This window comes from Vicia villosa, linkage group LG2 (genome assembly GCF_029867415.1).
Source record: "Vicia villosa cultivar HV-30 ecotype Madison, WI linkage group LG2, Vvil1.0, whole genome shotgun sequence".
Classification (NCBI taxonomy): domain Eukaryota; kingdom Viridiplantae; phylum Streptophyta; class Magnoliopsida; order Fabales; family Fabaceae; genus Vicia; species Vicia villosa.
The window spans coordinates 130,115,124-130,136,477 of record NC_081181.1 but is presented as its reverse complement, the minus strand read 5'-3'; the positions used below and the strand labels follow the sequence as shown (position 1 = coordinate 130,136,477).

General features: G+C 40.7%; 1 protein-coding gene across 1 annotated transcript; it reads right to left on the bottom strand.

The window, feature by feature from the left end:
* Positions 1 to 495: 495 nt before the first annotated feature.
* On the bottom strand, positions 496 to 2,114 carry LOC131650009 (uncharacterized). The gene is made up of 3 exons (XM_058919750.1): positions 2,108 to 2,114; positions 1,703 to 2,000; positions 496 to 1,600 (listed from the first exon to the last, which is right to left on the bottom strand). The coding sequence occupies exons 1-3, from the start codon at positions 2,112 to 2,114 to the stop codon at positions 496 to 498; spliced, it is 1,410 nt and encodes a 469-aa protein (XP_058775733.1).
* Positions 2,115 to 21,354: the final 19,240 nt, after the last annotated feature.

Genomic DNA, 21,354 nt, shown 5'->3' with positions numbered 1-21,354 from the left:
TAACAAAACAGTGAGACATAAGATATAAGACCTGCAAAACCTGCAAATACATGACATGTATGATATATGAATGATATGCATGAAATGTTTGTCAATTTTCAGGTATCCAAGAGTTCATCCCACTTTCAGATAGGACATAGTAACCCTGATACCGAATATATTTGAATAACAATCCGCACACGAGAATAATTCAGCAAACTGAGCATATTTCATTCAAACATAACTGAGAATTTGAGTTCTTACAAATAAAACACATAACCGTGTCACAATGTGCTCATAAGGCATACAAAAGAAATTCCGAACATCAAAATGCGACCCCATCCAACAATCCTGGACATGGGCGACAAACATCAAGCATAAACATCAAATCAACCATCATGGATCAAACAAATCCACCCTACAGTGATACTAGGATCGCCTGGCAACAGAATGAACTTCTCCATCTCCTCTCCGTTGGGCTCGGAGTCTTCTTAGTTCTTCTTCAAGTCGAGCAGTCTAAGCCTTCTCTTCTGCTAGTTGTTTATCTGAATCCCGCTTCTGCCTCTTGAGACTACTCTCTGATCTCTGTAACTGTAGACACTCTTGCTGCTTGTGATGCAAATCTTCCTCTAGCAACTCATAGGGACGCCTCCGGGTACTAGCTTGACTTGAACTTGCGCCTTCGACTTGCTTGAGCTGGTGCATCAACCTCATCTTTGCATCTCTCTCTTCAAAGAACTTCAAATTGGTCTCTTGCTCTCTTTCATGCAACCTGTAGTTGGTAACCAAAGCATCCTTGTAAAGTTCTGTTGGCACAAATTTGGATAGAATCAAAGGAGGTTGCTTTTGAAGTGGTGCAACCCTATCATATGGCAGCAACAAGTTTCCGACCCGTTTTATAATCCATTCAATATACGGTGTCAAAGCGAGTAATTCCTTCTTCCCTAAATGGGCTCCATTATGCTTACGGATCTTCTTCCAAGCCACAATTATCCCTTTCAACTTTTCTGGAACCGACCCCTTCGCAAAATAGACTGTCTCCGCTATCAAGTGATCCGCCGGCTTGTCTTTCAACGTATACCCCAACTGACGCAAGGATACCACGGGATTGTAATTGATGCAACCTCTAGTACCAACCAAAGGAACATTATCGAACTTACCGCACCCAACAATCACTTCAGAAACGTTAATTCGATACTTTTGCCACTGAATATCATAAGAAGTAAGTGACATAATCCTGTGTGTCCACTTGAGCGTATCCCTTGTCTTCACAAAAGGTCCTTTGCTAGGCAACAAAGAAAGGAACCAGATGAACAACATCTGAAGGCAACAAGTGATGGCACCACCACGTTTCTCATATCGGGAATGAACGGCATAATAAGTATCGGCCAACAATGTAGGAATAGGATTCTTTCCCATGAAGATGTGTACCGCGGCCGAGTCTACAAAATTGGGAACATTTGGGAACATCACAATCCCGTAAATAGCCACAGCAAGCAATGCGTTGTACGCATTCCAATTCTTTTTCTCAAATTCCTCTTTAGCTTTTCTCACCAAGAACTTCAAAGAGAACCCCGAGACACCTCCATTCGACTTCCAATTATCAGATACTTCTTTTATGCTCAAATAAAGAGCAGCAACAATCAACTTGAAATTCACTTCATTTGGAACGTCGATGAATGGCACTTCGTCTTTTACCTTGAGATTAAGAATGATAGAGTACTATTCCAATGTCGGAGCCAACTGGTAATCCTGGAACGTGAAACACCTCATTTCAGGATCATAGAACTGCATCAAGGTTTGCAAAGCAGGAGTATCAACCACGGTTTCCAACAAAGTCAAGATATTCCCATAATCATCCGTGAAACTCTTCAGGAAGAAAGAGGTCATTAACGAACTCAAACCCTCTAATGCGGTCAACGGCTCTCGGAAGAAGCTGTAGGTGTGCGTATGTCTCTTTGCTTCCTTGACAGTATCAATGGGAGTGTCCATCTTCAACTTGAATGAACTCTCGAATGTCCCTGAAAATATGACATGCAAATGTTTGTTATACATATATTTTTTTTTTGCGTTTCTTTTGGAAATAAATATGCTATGATGCAGAATGGTGGGGCTTGTTGCCGCCCACCAGGCATTCTGGACTGCCGGTAGCACACATAATACAAAGCCAGAGGTTCGGCCTCAAATGGTATACCACACGGAACATAGAATATCAATCCACGGAACCAAAGCCCATAGTCAATAACACACTGGAATAGAACACAGATTACCACTCGAACAAGAACCATAGTACCCCACGAACAGGAACCAATAGTACACTCGAACAAGAACAGCGGTAACCCACGAACGAGAACAGCGGTAACCCACGAACAAGAACAGCGGTAACCCATGAACAAGAACAGCGGTCACCAACAATGTACTTGTTAAATGATCATTGATTCCCGCCCCGCTCACGGGTAAAATCTAGGCCAAGGTAAGGTCATGAAACGCAGTATACGGTCCGCCCGAAGGTAAGCATCATCACAGCACGGAAGCGGGTGACGATAATACCTCCGTTTGAAACCACTACTCTGCTCATGGTCAAATAATCCATCCCGAGACGTACACCTCGAGACAAACCATGCTCCCACTCTATCCTAGGGTTCCTATGGTTCACACATAGCCTGGGTATTGGGCCTTTTACCTCTTGAAACACCCACCCAACAGACAGAGATCCAACCAGTCCAGAATATGATGCAGAAAAGTAAAAGCGCACATAGAATGCAATGCAAACAGGTAAATATGCAAAGCAGTAAAGCACCCAATGATAAACACACAAGCGCTAGGATAGACTCGCTGAGTCCGGACCAGCAACAGGTCGAGACGTCCCCAGCAGAGTCGCCAGCTGTCGCTACCGCGAAAATTAACAGAGTCGCCACTAACATATTTATCCTGAAAAGGAAGGGAATGCCAGCAAACCACAAAACAAAACAACGGTCTTACGACCAGAGGAAAAGGGTAAGGGAGTCGGTTACACGAGGGGAAGGTGTTAGCACCCCTCACGCCCATCGTACTCGATGGTATCCACGCTTATGTCTAAACCTATGGGTGTGTAAGTAAAATGCGCTAATCTGGACTAAAATGAATGCATAATGTAGGGAAAAGAAAGAGTTAAACTCGCACGGGCCCTACCCCGCTGCCTACGTATCCGTTTTGCGGAATCAGAGGTACCGTAGCTCGGCTAACTAATTTTTGTTTGTTTTGTATTTTTTAGGTGAACGAGTTACATTCACACTCCGCTGCTCGACCTTTGGAGACTTATGCTTGGGAATGGAGCAGAAATAACAAGCTCTTAAGAAAAGAAAATCAAAGAGTGTGGTTTGTGTTTTAAAGAATGCATGAGGAAGACCTAAGCTAAGGGGGAAAGCTTGCTACCTAATGTTATCATACAAAGGGTACAAGTCTAAACTAAGCTCTCAACCTACGAGGGAAAAGGGAAGCAAACAATGAGCACACAAACGAGCATCCGCTCGTAAAGTAAACAAACCAACGGTACTGACCGAGTGGTAGAAAAGCGGTCCCGCCATAGCCAAGGGGAGCAGCTCAACCCAAGTCAACCAAGCATTAGACCTCGCGAAAATGATCGGGCCATAGACAAGAGGGCGGACCCCTCTCAGCAACCAAGCCGTCACGGATCGTAAAGGAAAACGGTGCGTGCGTACACCGAGCATCAACGTCGAGCGACGCGAGCTATAGGAAAGGCGGGGGTCCGGCTACATGAACCCTTTTCCTGACATACTCGATAACAAGATCTTGTGCAGGTTCAGAAGCGAGCAACGCGTAGCGTGCGCATACCAAACGGACTCGATGAAACTAGGCGGGGGTTGATTGCTAACCCTTCCCGCGTGCCTTCCATGAGGACTTAACGGAGTGCCATATAGGACTTATTACACCGTGACTCCCTGCCGCAAAGCACAAATATAAACACACCAACAAAAACATAGCCTCTTTCGAGGACTTGGCCAGATGCATGTCTAGGTCCTACTTCTCATGTTAAAGGATGATGCGAGAAAGCGATAAAGTGCGAGAGAAATAAAACGAAACGGGATCAATACCAAACGGATGATGATCCGTAAACTAAAGCGAAGCAAAGCGAAGAAAGTAGAATCCCGCAAGCGAGCTAGCAAAGCAAAAGCAAATAGTCAGCACACCGATTAGCCACAAAAGCGCACAACGATCAACGTATGCATCAAGCATGATCACAATACACCTGCAAGAGGAACAAGCAAACCAAACAAGCAGATATAAAGTAATAGTGATCGTGTCTCCCGGATGAGAACACGATACGAGTGAATAGGATGGTGTTCCGCAAGTGAAACGGAACACACAAGTAATAAGTGCCGATCGATGACTATCCAAGAGCCTTGCACACTAGCACACAAGTTAGAGATAACAAGCATCGCAATCGGAATTGCGTTATTACCATAAAACGAAAGGAAATCGACAAGTAAGGTAAACATGGAATGGATAATGAAACATCAAAGAGAAATCAAACATGGACAATCTACAAATTAATGAAAACAAAACATCTAGCAAGATAGTACGTCTCATTAGCTTTCCGACGATATAAAGAACGTGCAAATCGGAGCTACGAGTAAAAAGTTATGTAAGATTGAAGTTATAAAAGAAAAACACAAAAATACACACAGGAACCGGTTCCTGCATACGACAACCCGGTTCCCCATATAAAAAATCAGAGAAGCAACATTTCAGAAAACTGGGAACCGGTTCCCACTTAGGGACAACCCGGTTCCTGGTACAAAAACACAGAGAGTCAAAATTTCAGAAAACTGGGAACCGGTTCCCACCTAGGGACAACCCGGTTCCTGGTACAAAAACACATAACCATGCAAATTTCAAACAGCAGGAACCGGTTCCCACCTAGGGACAACCTGGTTCCTAGTGCAAAAACACAGGGGAGAAAACAACGCAGGAACCGGTTCCCACCTAGGGACAACCCGGTTTCTATAGCAAAAACACAGAAAACCAGCAATTTTGGATTGAGTGGGAACCGGTTCCCGCCTGGGACAACCCGGTTCCTGGTGTAGCAAAACAGGTTTTTATGCATTTTTAAGGCTCCGGAGCCATTCGTACTCAATCCAAAACCATTCCAACTTGAGATTAGAGCAAACAAACATTGAAAATTCATGCCATACGTAAATCCGCGTATCAAGTGAGTCACATATCAATAAACATGCTAAGTGCGACGCGTCAAGCAAGACAAATATTAAGCAAAAGCACTACACATGCATTTGTGCAAACACTTTGAGTGCAACACAAGTAACATACGTGAACATCAACAATTAAGCATACAAAATCATCCAATAATCACGGATTCGAACACGAATATCACAATTCATCATCTACGAGCAACAATTATATGCAATCAACATAAAATCCAAACACAATTCACATGAACACGACAAATTCGAACAAAGTATGAACAAATTCACCGATCAATCATCATCAATTATCAATTAATCAAGAACAAGAGGTAGATCTAGATCCGAATTCACATAATAATCAACAATTAAGCACTTAATTCGAGATTCGAAAGCTTACCGAATGAAGATCTAACCGAAGCGCGAACACGAACACGATGCGAACGCGAACACGACACGAACGCGACACGAACTCGAACGAAATCCGGAGGGAGAGAGAGAGAGAGAGAGTGGCACGCAAATCTATGTGGAGAGAGGAAGAGAAATTCGAACTTCGATCTTGATTCTTCAATCCATGTTCATGATCTTGATGAAGATTGATGAATCTTGATGAAAGTTCTATGTGATTTGTGGTTTTGATCTATGAAAATTGAGAGAGAATTGAGAGAAAGTGTTTGTGACAAATTGGTGAATTGAAATTGTGAGCTTCCCCTCTGATTTGTGAAGAGCAAAATGTTTATATATTGTCAACGCGAAATGTCCAAATTGCCCTCAGTGCGTCTTATTTTGGCTCGTTTTTAAGGAAACTCGGTTCGGCTCTGAACTCCGGAACGAAACCAATACTATTGTGAAGATGACCAAATTTGTGGCTCATCGCCGCGAGAATCGTCTCAATCCAATAAGCGATGAAGAAAATACGCGCGTTTGAATGACGAGAAACGCCAATTCATCTGGTGCGACTGTGCAGAATTTTATGAGTACCGCTCAAAGAACTCGATGAAACCCTATCTTCGGCTCAAAATCTGAACAAGCATGTGTAACAAAGAAACGAAGCTAACGCAATTTCCGAGAAAATGCCGCCGGAATGGACTTCATACGATAAAAATCGAAGAAGTTATGAATTTTCGAACTAGGCGCGACATACTCGAAAACACATTTTTTACCGAAAGATTGCGACGTTCCTTAAAATGCTGGGCACTTTTGGTGCATAATCGGCCGATGGTCCGAACATATGAAATCTTGGTAATGATGGCACGGATCCCTAGTTAAATTTTCAAGCGAATCCGACTGGCGGATTGTGAGATATGAATTTTCCGAGGTCCGAAACCCTACATTCAGCATTGTTTTTCACTATGAAATCTCAAATAATTTGCAAATCTGGCAACCTTCCTCAAAGAATTGGCTTCCGAGCCGAACACGAAAATTGTAGATATCGTCAAAACAGTCAAGACTTCGCGGGAACTTAGCTCATATCACCTTCCAAATATGACTTGCGAATTTTCTCGTATTTCCACTGTTTAAACCATTTTTTACGCCTTTCTTCCTAAACCCATGAAAACTCTCTATTATTTTTCTTCAATTTTTGAATGACGAAATAAACGTCATTATTAACTTATAGCTCAAATAAAGAGGGCAAATTTTGGGGTGCAACACCTGCTAATGAATTTAGTTTGCCTAATTACAAGATAACTTATTCTGAATTAATCACATGATTGATGCACCCACGCACCTTTTATGGTACCCCTCTTGTTGCCTGTTGCCTGTTGCCTGTTGCCTTGTGTTTAATGCAGAATAGCCAAAGTTCCTCGAATACAAGGATACATCAGCAATGTTGCCCTCGGTTCATCCTAAGATCATAAGTCCCTAATGATGCTGCCTTCGATTCGCTAAATATGATCTCGTCCCTCGAAGTTGCCTACGAAGTGCCGAGGTATCCTCTGGTTGCCTAACGAAGATGGCTATTCTGATCCTTCCCTTAGACTACCTGCCTCCTCTATGGCATGAGACAATCTTATGGCGAACGATAAATCGACGACCCTTCAACCTCCAAATCAAAGGACTTCCTTGCCCTCCTATGGCAGGGATAGCCCTGAAAGGCTAAAAAATACATTTTTCATCTAACCAGGTAATTTGCCCTTAATTGCATGCTCTGGTTTAAAATCTTTTTCTACCCTTTTCTCAAAAACTTTCAATAAGCTACGCTTATTTACAAGCTACGCTTATTTACAAGCTAAAGTCTTACTTCTTTTCTACACCTTTGGTTTCAAAGAGCAAAGCAATTAAGAGCCCATGGAAAACCATGGATGCAAAGGGTGCCTTACACCTTCCCTTTGCATAAATTACCCCCCGAACTCAAAATTTCTTTTAAAGGTTTTTTTCTGTTCTTTTAGCCTTTCTGATATTTGGATAAAATAAAAGTCGGTGGCGACTCTTGCTATCCGCGACATTTCAAATAAAGTCAGTTCACCGTATTACAGAACTGGCGACTCTGCTGGGGAGAATTTTCTTATAAAAGAGGGGTTACCTTAAAAGTTTAGGAACACTTTAAATGTTTTCTATTGTTTGCTTTGGTTGTTTTATTTTTCAGGGGCGTTTTGGGAATTAACTGAAGGACGAGTCCTACACCCGGATTCAAGTACATCTAAGATAGGAAGTGGCATAGTCATGGAGACCTCCTTCATGTATGTGGAGGATTGGTCAATATGAGAGTTCACGCTTAAGTTAGGCCTCTATGGATGTTTGCATGCTTCTCTTGTATGAGGGAGGTTCGTGCGGATGTCCGTGGGTGAGTCGGAGCTTAAGGACCTTTAGTTACCTTTAACCCATCTTGACTTTTAGGAACATAGTGGGGGGACTACTCTTGATGTATGTTGAGAGCATAGTCGCTACCCGATACTACAGCTCAGATAGGTTCTTTCTCAAAGTATCATTGCATGGTATGTATGTATCATGTTCGAGGGTGCTTTAGGAGGGCTGTCAATTCTGGGTAACTCGGTAGAACCCGTTGCTGATATCATCTTTATCCTTAGAAATACCTTTGGGGAGGGTATCTCCCATGATCTAAACTCCATGCAAGACAAGCCTAAGGAAATTGTGTAATTTGTGTGGACTTATTTGTGTTTGTGCATCATGCATGCATGCATCATTTATACATGGCATGACTAACCCATTTCAAGGAATTGGGGGATTTTTAACCGTATATTGTTTTGTAGGTTGTGTGAATATGGAAACCAAAGGCCGTAAACCGTTCTTCCTTAATTTCAAGAAAGTACCTACACCATTAAAGGTTTTCTGCGACAACATTTCTGGTTCTCTCAAATTCAGTGAGTCTCTCAACATGCTTATAAGTTTGGTACGAACTAATATGGATGAAGTCCTTCTCAACACCATGGTTCAATTCTATGATCCGTTACTACATTGCTTCACTTATAGAGATTTTCAGTTGGTACCATCCTTGGAAGAATTCTCATACTTGCTGGGGCTCCCTGTGCTCAATCAAATCCCTTATATCGGTAAAGAAGAAGATCCTAAGTGGGAAGTCATCGCTGCTGCCCTACACTTGCCAAGATCTGAGATTGAGAAGGTTTGGATTAGTAAGAAAGAGTATTATGGATTACCCCTTGATTTCCTTTACAAAAAGGCGGAGATTTTTGCTAAAGCTTCGAGTATGGATGCTTTGGAAGCTGTTTTGTCTCTTTTAATCTATGGACAAGTTCTATTCTTCCATTATGACAAAATTGTTGATGTGGCCGCTATCAAGATATTCCTCAGTAAGAATCCCGTTCCTACTCTACTTGGTGATTTGTTACATTCTATTCATTTCCGAGTATCGAAAAGGAAAGGTTGTGTTCTTGGAAGTGCTCCTCTCTTGCATAAGTGGTTTATTTCACACTTACCCCTCTTCGTAAGAAAGAATGAAGAAGGTTTAACTTGGGCTCAAAGAATTATGAAGCTTTCTTTTGACGACGTCATCTGGTACCAGAAGGAGTTTGAAAGAACTTTGCTATTTGATAGTTGTGGAGAATTCCCTAATATACCTCTTCTTGGCGTTCGTGGAGGAATAACTTATAATCCTATTTTAGCTCGACATCAGTTTGGTTTTTATTTGAAGGATGAGCCATATTCCTTGTATATTAGTGCGGAGTATTTCAGCTATGACTCAGACGAGGCAAAGAAAAGAGATCTCTTCATCAAAGCTTGGTCGAAAGTAAAGAAAGTTGGTGCAAAAGATATAGGAAGGAGAAACTACATGCCATGGGACCCATACTTCCTATGGGTTTATGATCGAGTTATGGAATTTGGGATGCCTTACCCATCTGATACGCCCATAGTACCAAGAGTAGCTCCTCCTGCTGTCTCAGTTGCATTTGAGCCATATGTTCCTACTCCAAATGAAAATCTTGTTGCAATTGTTAATCGACTGAAGAGGGAAAGGGATGACTTTGAGAGACGCTTACGAAAGGTTGAAGCTGAAAAAGAAGTATTGACACAAGATGCTAAAGAGCGAGAGACTTTACTTGACTATTTTTCTCGCAAATGGAATATTGAAGATTTTGTTTCCCCGGATCAGATTAATTCATGGGAGAATGAAATTTCGAGGCTTGTTCAAGAAAGAGAAGAAATGATCAAGGCACATAAGGAGGAAATCAGGGTTCTGAAAAGGAGGCGTCGTCAGGAAGACAAATGTCCCGGAATTTAGACTTTTATTGTTTTTATTTATTATTATTTATTTCTTTTTTTATTCTGATGTGACTAAAGGATTATAACCTTATGAGTTCGTGATTTAATTTTATTTTCAATATGTGTTAAAAATCCTTTAATTCCTTGAAAAACATTGCATATGCATAAATATATCATTCATAAACATTACATCACAGGTTTTACAAAGCAAATATCTCATCTTTCCGCTGTTTATTTCAGTGAGAAAAAAATGGATCTTGAACAATCTGTGAAAAATCTCCAAGCTCAGAATGCTGAATTTCAAGCTTTGATCCTGAACTTGTCCAAAGGGCAAGATGAGCTGAAATCCCTTCTGACTAAGAAGGAGAAGAAGACCAAGAAACCTAAAGGTGTTCTCAACCTGGGAAGAAGATTCAAAGGCCCTCTCAAAAAGCCTGAAGAAGCTGAAATTCCCAAGGAAGGAGAAGAAGATGATGATGCTAGTATCAAGACCAACGCTGGAAGCAATGTAGGCTCTGCTAATCAAGATGATGATGAGGGAGACTATTTCCATGAAGAAGACTATGCTGATGAGAAGTACAGGCTACTAGAAGAGCTTCTGAGAAACATGGAAATTCAGAAGGTACCTGGGCTGGATTTTGAGGAACTAGGGCTCATTCCTGGAGTCATCATCCCTCCAAAATTCAAGACCCCAACTTTTGCTAAATATGATGGAGTTTCTTGCCCCAAGATGCATATAATATCATATGTGAGGAAGATCCAACCTCATACTGAAGACAAAAGACTGTGGATTAATTTCTTCCAAGAGAGCTTGTCTGGAACTCAACTAGGGTGGTATTATCAGCTGGAGAATGCCAATATCCGTACTTGGGAAGACATGGCTGCTGCTTTCTACAAGCAATATCAATACAATGCTGACCTGGCACCAACTCGCATGAAACTACAAAGCATGTCTATGGGACATAAGGAAAGTTTCAAGGAGTATGCCAAAAAATGGAGAGATCTAGCTGGAAGAGTCCAACCTTCGTTGACTGATAGGGAATTGGTGGACATGTTCATGGGTACACAGACTGGGCCGTTCTATAGTCACTTGCTGGGAAGTTCCTTATCTGGTTTCACTGATCTCATATTGACTAGAGAATGCGTGGTGAGTGGTATTCGAAGTGGGAAGATTCAGGTAGGTACATCTTCTGGTACTGCAAAGAAACCCTATCATGGAAGAAACGAGTCTAATGTTGTTCATAGTCAGAGGGGTCGTAGTAAGAATGATCAGAATCAATTTGTTGGAGCTGTTCTCATCTTTACACCAACACCTCAACAAGCTCCTAGACAAGGGTATCAGCACAAGACAGACAGGCCAAGAAGACAATTCACCCCGATCAACACGCCTTTGTCTCAAGCCCTACAACATCTATTGAAGGCTAACTTGGTCACTCCAAGGGATCCTCCAAAGTTTGTCAACACTGCAAATCCAACTTATGATCCCAAAGCTACATGTGCTTATCATTCTAATGCTCCTGGGCATCATGCAGACAATTGCTGGGCCCTGAAGAACAAAGTCCAAGACATGATAGAAGCTGGTGAAATCGAGTTCGATGCTCCAAAGGCTCCTAATGTCATTACTGCTCCCATGCCGAAACACGACAAGACTGTTAACGCTATCATAGACACAGTCCATGTCTATGATGTGAGAGATCTGTCAACTCCTCTCCCTGACATCAAGAGAAAGTTGCTGCAAGCTGGTTTATTTCCAGGTTGCAACCCAGGTTGTTATTACTATGCGTCCCTACCTAATGGTTGTGAGAATCTGAAAAGAGGTATCCAAGGCTGGATGGATCGTGGCACTATCAGATTTGAGAAGATTCCTTCTATTGAGAATTTGTGCGAAGGTTTCTCCCATGGTTTGAAGATCGAAGATGTGTCTGTGATTTCGAAGGCTCCGCTGAAGATCCCTACCAAGGCTCCTTTCAAGATTTCTGCTGAACCCCGTGTGGCTCCGATTATTATTACTAAACCTGGTCCAATGCCATACTCCTCTGATAAAGCTATCCTTTGGAATTATGGTGCCGAGGTCTATATTCAAGGAGTCAAGCAAGAACTCATAGCTGACAAAGTTTCTGAAGACACCAATCCTGATGTGGGAAACATTGCCGGAACTAGTAAAGTGACAAGAAGTGGAAGAGTGTTTTCTCCAGAGATCTCTCCAAACACTGCTTCACCTACTGTTACAAATACTCCTAATGCTGATACTCGAGGTAAAGAACCTGTCCAGACACTAGTTGAGACTGTTACTGAAAATTCATCTCCTGAAGAAGCAAATGAGTTCCTGAAGATCATCCGCAAGAGCGATTACGACCTTGTTGAATAAATAGGGCATACTCCTTCCAAGATTTCTATGTTGTCACTCTTGAGTTGTTCAAAGACCCACGCCAAAGCTATGATGAAGTTTCTAGAGGCTACCCATGTGCCACAAGAGATTTTTGTCACTCAACTCGAGAATTGTATTGCAAACCTGACGACAGATAACTACCTTGGGTTTTCTGATGCTGATCTGAGTCCCAGTGGAAAGAATCATAACAAGGCGCTACATATCTCCATTGAATGTGGGGGCACCACTCTGGCTCATGTACTGGTTGACAATGGCTCGTCTCTGAATGTGCTACCCAAGTTGGTGCTGGATAAACTCAACCCTGACGAAATTGAGCTGAAATCCAGTGATGTGATAGTAAAAGCTTTTGATGGTACAATGAGTACTGTATATGGCGAAGTTGAGCTCCCGATCAGAGTAGGTTCCCAAACTTTCAATATTGTGTTCTATGTGATGGATATTCGTCCCGCCTATTCCCGTCTACTTGGGCGTCCTTGGATACATGGGGCAAACGCTGTGACTTCAACTCTCCATCAGAAACTGAAATATCCAGCGAAAGGCAAGATTGTCACGGTGTATGGTGAAGAAGAGTATGTGGTGAGTTTCATAGATGAGACCAAGTATGTTGAATTCACTGGAGAAGCTTTTGAATCTCCCCGTCAAGCGTATGAATTAGTCCCTCAAGTGGTTCCTGAGACTAAACCCATCAAGACTGTTCCTAAAGTTACCAGAATTCCTCCTACAATGGCTTCCCTGAAAGATGCTAGGGCTGTGGTAGAAGAAGGTGGCTGCACTATCTGGGGGCAATTACCTGACATTCCGTACAAGTCCAACAAATGGGGTTTAGGATGCACTGCTAAGGATCAGAAGGGAGAACAACATCCTCATCCGGAAGGTTTGAAGTATCATTTCATCAGCAAAGGAGTCAATGCCATTGGACAAGATGAAGATAATTACAACCTAGACAAGTGGATCTTTCCTACACCTGACGAAGGGCTGGACAACTGGAAGACCGAAGACATTGTCTCTATCTCCTATATTCAGGAGTAATTGTCGTTTCTAGTTTTGTTTTCTTTTATGTTTCCAATTTTAATTTTTGTACTTCAATAAACAATAAACTTTAAAACCGTGTGTCTTGCCCGGGGCACAACGGTCCATTGTTAGGGCTTGTCATTTCATAAGCATATTTTCATTCAATAAAACATTGGACATTTCGTATTCAAATTTGTGTGCTCGCTTTTTATTTTTCTTCTTTTCTATAGCTATGTGTTCTTACACACACCCACATAATGCACTGCAGATCCATATCCACCCTGGATCCTATTGATAACGACTCTGCTATTGCTAAATATGACTTTGAAAATCTGATCTACCAAGCTAAGGACGAAGGTGAGGAAGATTGTGAAGTGCCTAGAGAACTTTCCAGATTGTTAGAGCAAGAAGAAAAAACTATACAGCCGCACGAAAAGCCAATCGAGATTGTGAATATAGGTACTGACGAAGAAAAGAAAGAGATCAAGATAGGGGCCGAATTAGAGGATGTTGTCAAACAAAGATTAATTCAGATGCTACGAGACAATGTTGAGATCTTTGCTTGGTCCTACGAAGATATGCCAGGGCTCGATACTGATATTGTGGTTCATTGTCTACCTATCAAGGAAAACAGTCCTCCAGTTAAACAGAAATTATGAAGAAGCAGATCTGACAGGGCTCAGAAGATCAAAGAAGAGGTTGAGAAACAGTTCAATGCCGGCTTCCTGAAAGTTGTGAGTTATCCACCATGGATCGCCAACATAGTGTCGGTACCTAAGAAAGACAGAAAGGTCAGAATGTGTGTAGACTACAGAGATTTGAATCGAGCTAGTCCTAAAGATGATTTTCCCCTACCACATATTGATATTCTAGTTGAAAGTACTGCGCAATGCAAAGTGTTTTCCTTCATGGATGGTTTCTCAGGTTACAATCAGATTAAGATGGCACCCGAAGACATGGAAAAGACAACTTTCACTACTCCTTGGGGCACATTTTGTTACAAAGTCATGCCGTTTGGGTTGAAGAACGCAGGGGCAACGTATCAGCGTGCAATGGTAGCTCTGTTCCATGATATGATTCACAAAGAAATAGAGGTCTATGTTGATGATATGATTGCAAAGTCCAACACCGAAGAAGAACATCTGGTCCACCTGCATAAGTTGTTTGACTGGTTGAAGAAATACAAGTTGAGACTGAATCCAAATAAGTGTACTTTTGGTGTGAGGTCTGGTAAGCTACTGGGGTTCGTTGTTAGCAGCAAAGGTATTGAAGTCGATCCTGCGAAAGTAAAAGCCATACAAGAAATGCCGGTTCCACGAAATGAGAAAGAAGTTAGAGGATTCTTGGGACGTTTGAACTACATCGCCAGGTTTATTTCCCATCTGACCGCTACTTGTGAGCCGATCTTCAAACTATTGAGGAAAGATCAAGCAGTAAAATGGAATGACCAACGCCAAGAAGCCTTTGACAAAATCAAGAAATATCTTCAAGAACCTCCAATTATGATACCACCTGTGGAAGGAAGACCTCTAATTATGTACTTAACAGTATTGGAGAACTCAATGGGGTGTGTACTGGGGCAACATGACGAGTTTGGTCGAAAAGAGGATGCAATATACTACCTTAGCAAAAAGTTTACCGACTGTGAAACAAGATACTCACTGCTCGAGAAAACTTGTTGTGCTTTGGCATGGGCTGCTCGCCGACTGAGACAGTATATGTTGAACCATACCACTTTATTGATCTCTAGGATGGATCCTATCAAGTACGTGTTCGAGAAACCCGCTCTCTCAAAACGAATAGCAAGATGGCAAATGATATTAATAGAGTACGACATCCAGTATACAACACAGAAGGCAATCAAAGGAAGTGTATTAGCAGATCATTTGGCTCAGCAAGCCGTAGACGATTATCAATCTATGAGTTTTGAATTTCCAGATGAAGATGTTATGCTTGTAACTGATTATGAACAACCTGGTCCGGATGAAGGACCTGAACCAGGATCCCGATGGAGTATGGTTTTTGACGGAGCTTCGAACGCATTGGGCAATGGTATTGGCGCTGTGATTATCTCTCCTGCAGGTGGACACACCCCATTCACAACAAGACTCTGTTTCGATTGTACCAATAATATGGCTGAGTATGAAGCGTGTATCTTGGGTCTCAGAGCTTCTATCGACCTAAGAATCAAATTCTTGGAGGTATATGGGGGTTCAGCCCTAGTAATTAGTTAGATCAAAGGAGAATGGGACACGAAACATCCTAATCTCATGCCGTGTAAATATTTGGTACTATATTTAATTCCACACTTCGAAGAAGTTACTTTTGAACATATTCCCCGAGAAGAGAATCAATTGGCAGACGCCCTAGCTACTATGTCATCGATGTTCAAGGTTAGATGGGATAACAAGGCTCCCATAGTTATTATTGAAAGACATGACGAACCAGCATACTGTTACTAGATAGTCATTGACGAGGTTGAAGAAAAGCCATAGTTTCACGAAGTAAAAAGATACCTCGAGACTCAAGAGTACCCAGAAGGGGCATCCATTAATGACAAGAAATTCTTAAGAAGGTTCGCATCCAAGTTCTTTCTGAGCAATGGTACTCTATACAAGCGCAATCATGATTCAACCTTACTTCGTTGTGTGAACAAGAAGGAAGCAGAAGAGATTATGGAAGATATGCATGACGGTACCTTTGGAACTCATTCTAGTGGACATACTATGGCTAAAAAGATTCTGAGAGCGGGTTACTACTGGTCCACTATGGAAACTGACTGCCATCAACATTCTAGAACTTGTCACAAATGCCAGATATACGCTGACAAAGTACATGTACCTCCAGTTCCACTGAATGTTCTGACTGCTCCTTGGCCTTTTGCAATGTGGGGCATTGATATGATCGGGGAAATCAAACCTACTGCTTCCAATGGACATCGTTTCATCCTTGTGGCCATTGATTACTTCACCAAATGGGTAGAAGCTGCTTCATTTGCCTTCGTTACCAAGAATGTGGTCGCTCGATTCATTAAACACAACCTTATTTGTCGGTATGGCATCCCCGAAAGGATTATCACAGACAATGGTACCAATTTGAATAACAAGATGATTACTGAGCTCTGCACACAGTTCAACATCAAGCACCACAATTCTTCGCCATAAAGACCAAAGATGAATGGCGTTGTGGAGGCCGCAAACAAGAACATAAAGAAGATTGTACAGGAAATGACTGTGACTTATAAGGATTGGCATGAGATGCTACCATTTGCTCTTCATGGTTACCGTACTTCCGTACGTACCTCGACTGGGGCAACCCCGTTCTCACTAGTCTATGGTATGGAGGCTGTGTTACCGATTGAAGTTCAGATTCCATCCTTGAGGATCATAAAAGACGTAGAGTTAGACGAAGACGAATGGATTCAGACTCAGCTGGACCAGATAAACCTGATTGACGAAAAGAGGCTTGCGGCTGTTTGTCATGGACAACTGTATCAGAAGCGTATGATCAAGGCATTTAACAAGAAATTCAAACAACAAGCATACCAGACTGGTGACTTGGTCATAAAGAGAATTATTCTACCACAAGGTGATCCTAGGGGCAAGTGGACGCCCACATATGAAGGACCATTCGTAATCAAGAAAATATTCTCTGGAGGAGCGATGATACTCACTACTATGGATGGCGAAGACTTTCTGCATCCTGTGAACGCAGACATAGTCAAAAAATACTATGCATAAATACGACCCGCTAGGTCGATGTACCTAGGCAAAAGTAAGGGCATCCCGGCAAACCAAAAGGGTTCGGGAAAAAGTTAGGGATATATATATATATATATATATATATATATATATATATATATATATATATATATATATATATATATATATATATATATATAAAATGCATACCCGGCAAGTTGAAAACCCGAAAGGGCGACTTGGGCAAAAAAGGGTATCCTATTAGGTTGAAAACCTGAAAGGGCGGCCTAGGCAAAAATTAAGGATTAAAGCGTACGACTATGTCTCTTTCAAATCATGCATCAATCAGTTATATTTACAACATCAAGTTCAAAAGGCTCAGATTGATCCAGTCATCTTTCTCCAACAAGCAAGGGATGAGATGCTCGAAGACATACTAGCAATAGCAGAATTGAAACTCAATAGGATTATTCCATATAACTATTTTTTCTTTTGTTTTACTTCAGTACCTTTCTAAAAACACACAAATGTTATCTTATTATTTTTCCTATTCACGGCTTTTTCTTAATACAAGTTATCTTTTTTCTATGTTTCTGAGTTTTTCTCTTTCTCAAATACGTAAACGTCCAATGATGATTTTGAATGAACATATGCATATGAACATGATTATCATTTATCTTTCCTTTGCAAAATATCTTATGATTAGTAAAAAGATAGGACATGCAAATAAACAATGTCTAAAAGTAATCCAGAAGTCCTCCCTCAAGGTCGACAATCTGAAGGAATCCCCACAGAGTAATCATTAAGAAGATATCTTCAAATACTCTCAACAAGAGACATGGCTCCCCAACAGAGCTCATATCTTCAACACTACCGGTTCTCCGACATCTCTCATCCCCAATCAGGGTACATCAAGTTACTGATCATCCCCAAGCAGAAATCATAAATCCCCAGCCGAGCATCTCCAAGATAAGATCAACAACAAAAAGATCTATCCCCTCAATTTAGATGTTCCAAGAAGCATAAATCACAGTCATACATCATAAATCATAAACATATTCATACATCGCATACATTACTTCATACACACATTCCTCATTTATTTTGAGGAACACATAGCTCATGCACCATAACATTGCATAAAAGACTGACAATATCTGACAGGTACAAAGATTCGAATCTTACTCAAAGCAAAGCCTAACGCACGACCTTCCAGACATCTACGGATGCAAAAGGGATTAGTCTAATGCACGACTTATCCTTCAACCTAACGCACAGTTTTCCAGACATCTACGGATGCAAAAAGGATTAATCTAACGTACGACTTATCCTTCGACCTAACGCACGGTTTTGCAGACATCTACGGATGCAAAAGGGATTAATCTAATGCACGACTTATCCTTCGACCTAACGCACGGTTTTCCAGACATCTACGGATGCAATTTGGATTTAGTCTAACGCACGACTCATCCTTCAACCTAACGCACGGTTTTCCAGACATCTACGGATGCAATTTGGATTTAGTCTAACGCACGACTCGTCCTTCAACCTAACACACGGTTTTCCAGACATCTAAGGATGCAATTTGGATATGATCTAACATACGACACATCCTTCAGCCTAACGCACAGTTTTCCAGACATCTGCTGATGCAAACTAGACCCAGTCTAACGTACGACTCAACCCAAGTCTACTCTTCAGAAACGGTCTAACGTACGACGAATTCTGACTCTCAAGTCTATCAAGCTGGATGGCATCTTTAAGCCCATCTCAATCATACATCTTCTCCAAACACTTGGATGGCATCTTCTAGCCCATCTCCAACAAAGGCAAATTTCTTGGTATTCTAATGTTCAATCATCTTCCACCTTCAGATACCGACTAGCGTACAAACCACTCTACATCTTCAGGTTTAAGACAATTGAACAGGGGCAGCTGCCATACCCCAAAATTTTCCCATACTATTTCTCCTATTCAAATTCAAATCAAAGTACAAAGCTCAAAGACACCCCCTCCTAAACAAGACTCAAAGAATTAGGGTTTTGTTGTTTTAAGGGAAAACCAATGAACCAAAGCATCCCATATGGCCTATGATATCCCACATTATCTCCATGACAAATTTCAGGCCCCAATTCAAAAGATTGATCACTCAATTGCTTAGAAAGTCAATAGTCGACTGGGTTGACCTAAAAGTCAACTGTGATCAAAGTACAGTCAAAACTCCTGATTTTTTTGTCAACATCCTCATATTGAAGTATCATTCACCATTTGATCAAGAATTGATCATGGTTCATCAAGGAAAGATCAGAAATCAACAATTCCAAAAGTTTATAAATTAGGGTTTCCATAGGAGAAAGTCAACTGAACTTTGACCAGCCATAACTCCTACATGGAACATCAGAAATTTTCCATCGATATCTCATTTTTAAGGAAATTTGATTCTCTACAATTTTGTGTCTCACAAGCCAAGTCTAAAAATGCTTCATTTGAGAGATATGGACCAAAATATTATAGGTCCTTTTCAAAAGTCAACCAAAAGTCATTTTTTTCAAAAGAGCACACAAGGAGCATGGAAAATTATTTTGACATGAGACCAAAAACACTGGTTAGAGGACTCTTTAAGGTTTATAAAAAGTCCTAGAACTCCTTCATACCTCAAAAATTAAGGGAGATAGGCCTTGTCAAAGTTGGACCATTTTGAAGGGAAAAATGTGAAGAAAAAAGGTTCAAAATGAATATTTTCACAAAGAGGCACAAGTTTTTATGGCCCAATCTTGTTCCCCAAGTCATCAAGGACCTTTATTCTTAAAGCCACGAAAATATGATTAAAATATGATTTTAATTGAATTTTATTTAATTAAAAATCATACATTTAATCAATATTTGGAAGGAAATTGAAAAGATTTGATTTTCTTTTAATTTCAATCATATTCAATCACCAATTAGACACAATATTTGATTCAATTTCGTGCATAGAGTAATTGGAAGAAATTGAGGCAATTTGGAACAAAAATAGAAATATTAGGAACCATATTTTCAATCAAATTGCAATGATTGGAATTCAAGATTTCTTAAGATTCAAGGCCAAAGATTCACCCTAATCCAATCCTTTATAAGTACACAAGCAACACAGATGATAGGGTTATGAATTTCTGCAGTCCAAGAACCCTAACAAAGTGCAAAAGTTCAAGAAAATTTTCAGAATCGGTTTGGTGATTGCAGCTTGATTCAAAAGGTTTCAAGGATCAAAACACGTTCCTAAGACTCCTCTGAAGGATTCCCGATCATCATCAAGCCCAGACACGTTGCTAATTCGCCATAACAAGTCACGGTTTGTCCTTCTTTTTCCATCTTTCGATTACAATGATTCACGAAGCATACATACATTTTGATTGCATATAATTGTTTGTAATGTTGTGTTGAGTGATTCTGGATATTTATTTGATCGATTCCATGCTCATACCGATAATCACCATGGCTAGGGTTCATGAGCTCGAAAGAGGGCTTTTCTGTTAGGGTAAAATTATGAGAAATTTCAGGTGCCATTGATCTTGTGAGGCTTGGACGATCTTAACCATGGCGTCGCGCCAAATTTCTTTTGTGTATACAAGTTTTGTGTAATTTTCAGGTCGACTTGCTACGAGCCAAATCCGTAGCAAGTTCGTAGCTAATGTTTCAGGTTTTTCAAACGAAGAAGACGAAGCGTGGCGCTCTCCCATTCGTCCAAACGCGCGCGCGTTTTATTTTTCAAACAGATGGATCCTGTGCGTCTTGGTGTACGCGTTGGCCATGATCCCTCACCCTCTCAACCATCAGATGCGTTCCAGACTCAATCCAACGCCTCTGATCACGCAGGTGCACCATATTCCTCACACACGCGCCACACTGGATCAGAAGTTAAGTTTTTCAATTTTTTTTATTTTTAATTACACAACTTAATATTTGTTTTATTTATATATATTAAACTAGTTTTACTAAATTTCTCCTTTTTTTACAAATAATATAATTATATTTATTTTAATTATTTTATTAAATTAGTTTTTATTTATTCAAATAATTTTATAAAATTATAATCACTTTGTTTTAAATTAATAAAATTTATGGGAATGTCATATGTTTAATCGAATTTATTTTCGCCATCGATTTAATTAATTAGGTTGAAAAACCAATAATTAATTAAATCGACTATTTATCCTTTTAATTTTTATTGAATTCGTACCCTAATCAGGGTTTACGAAGATCACACCTACACTAAAATATTTCCTTTTTGCATTTTTTCAGGGTTAGCAACAGGGTTTCCTCCGACTATGCGCCATGCCTATTACGAAGCTAAGTCCCGATTTAATCCTTATTTAAATATTTGTTATTTATTTTAAAATTAGGGTTTGCCTTC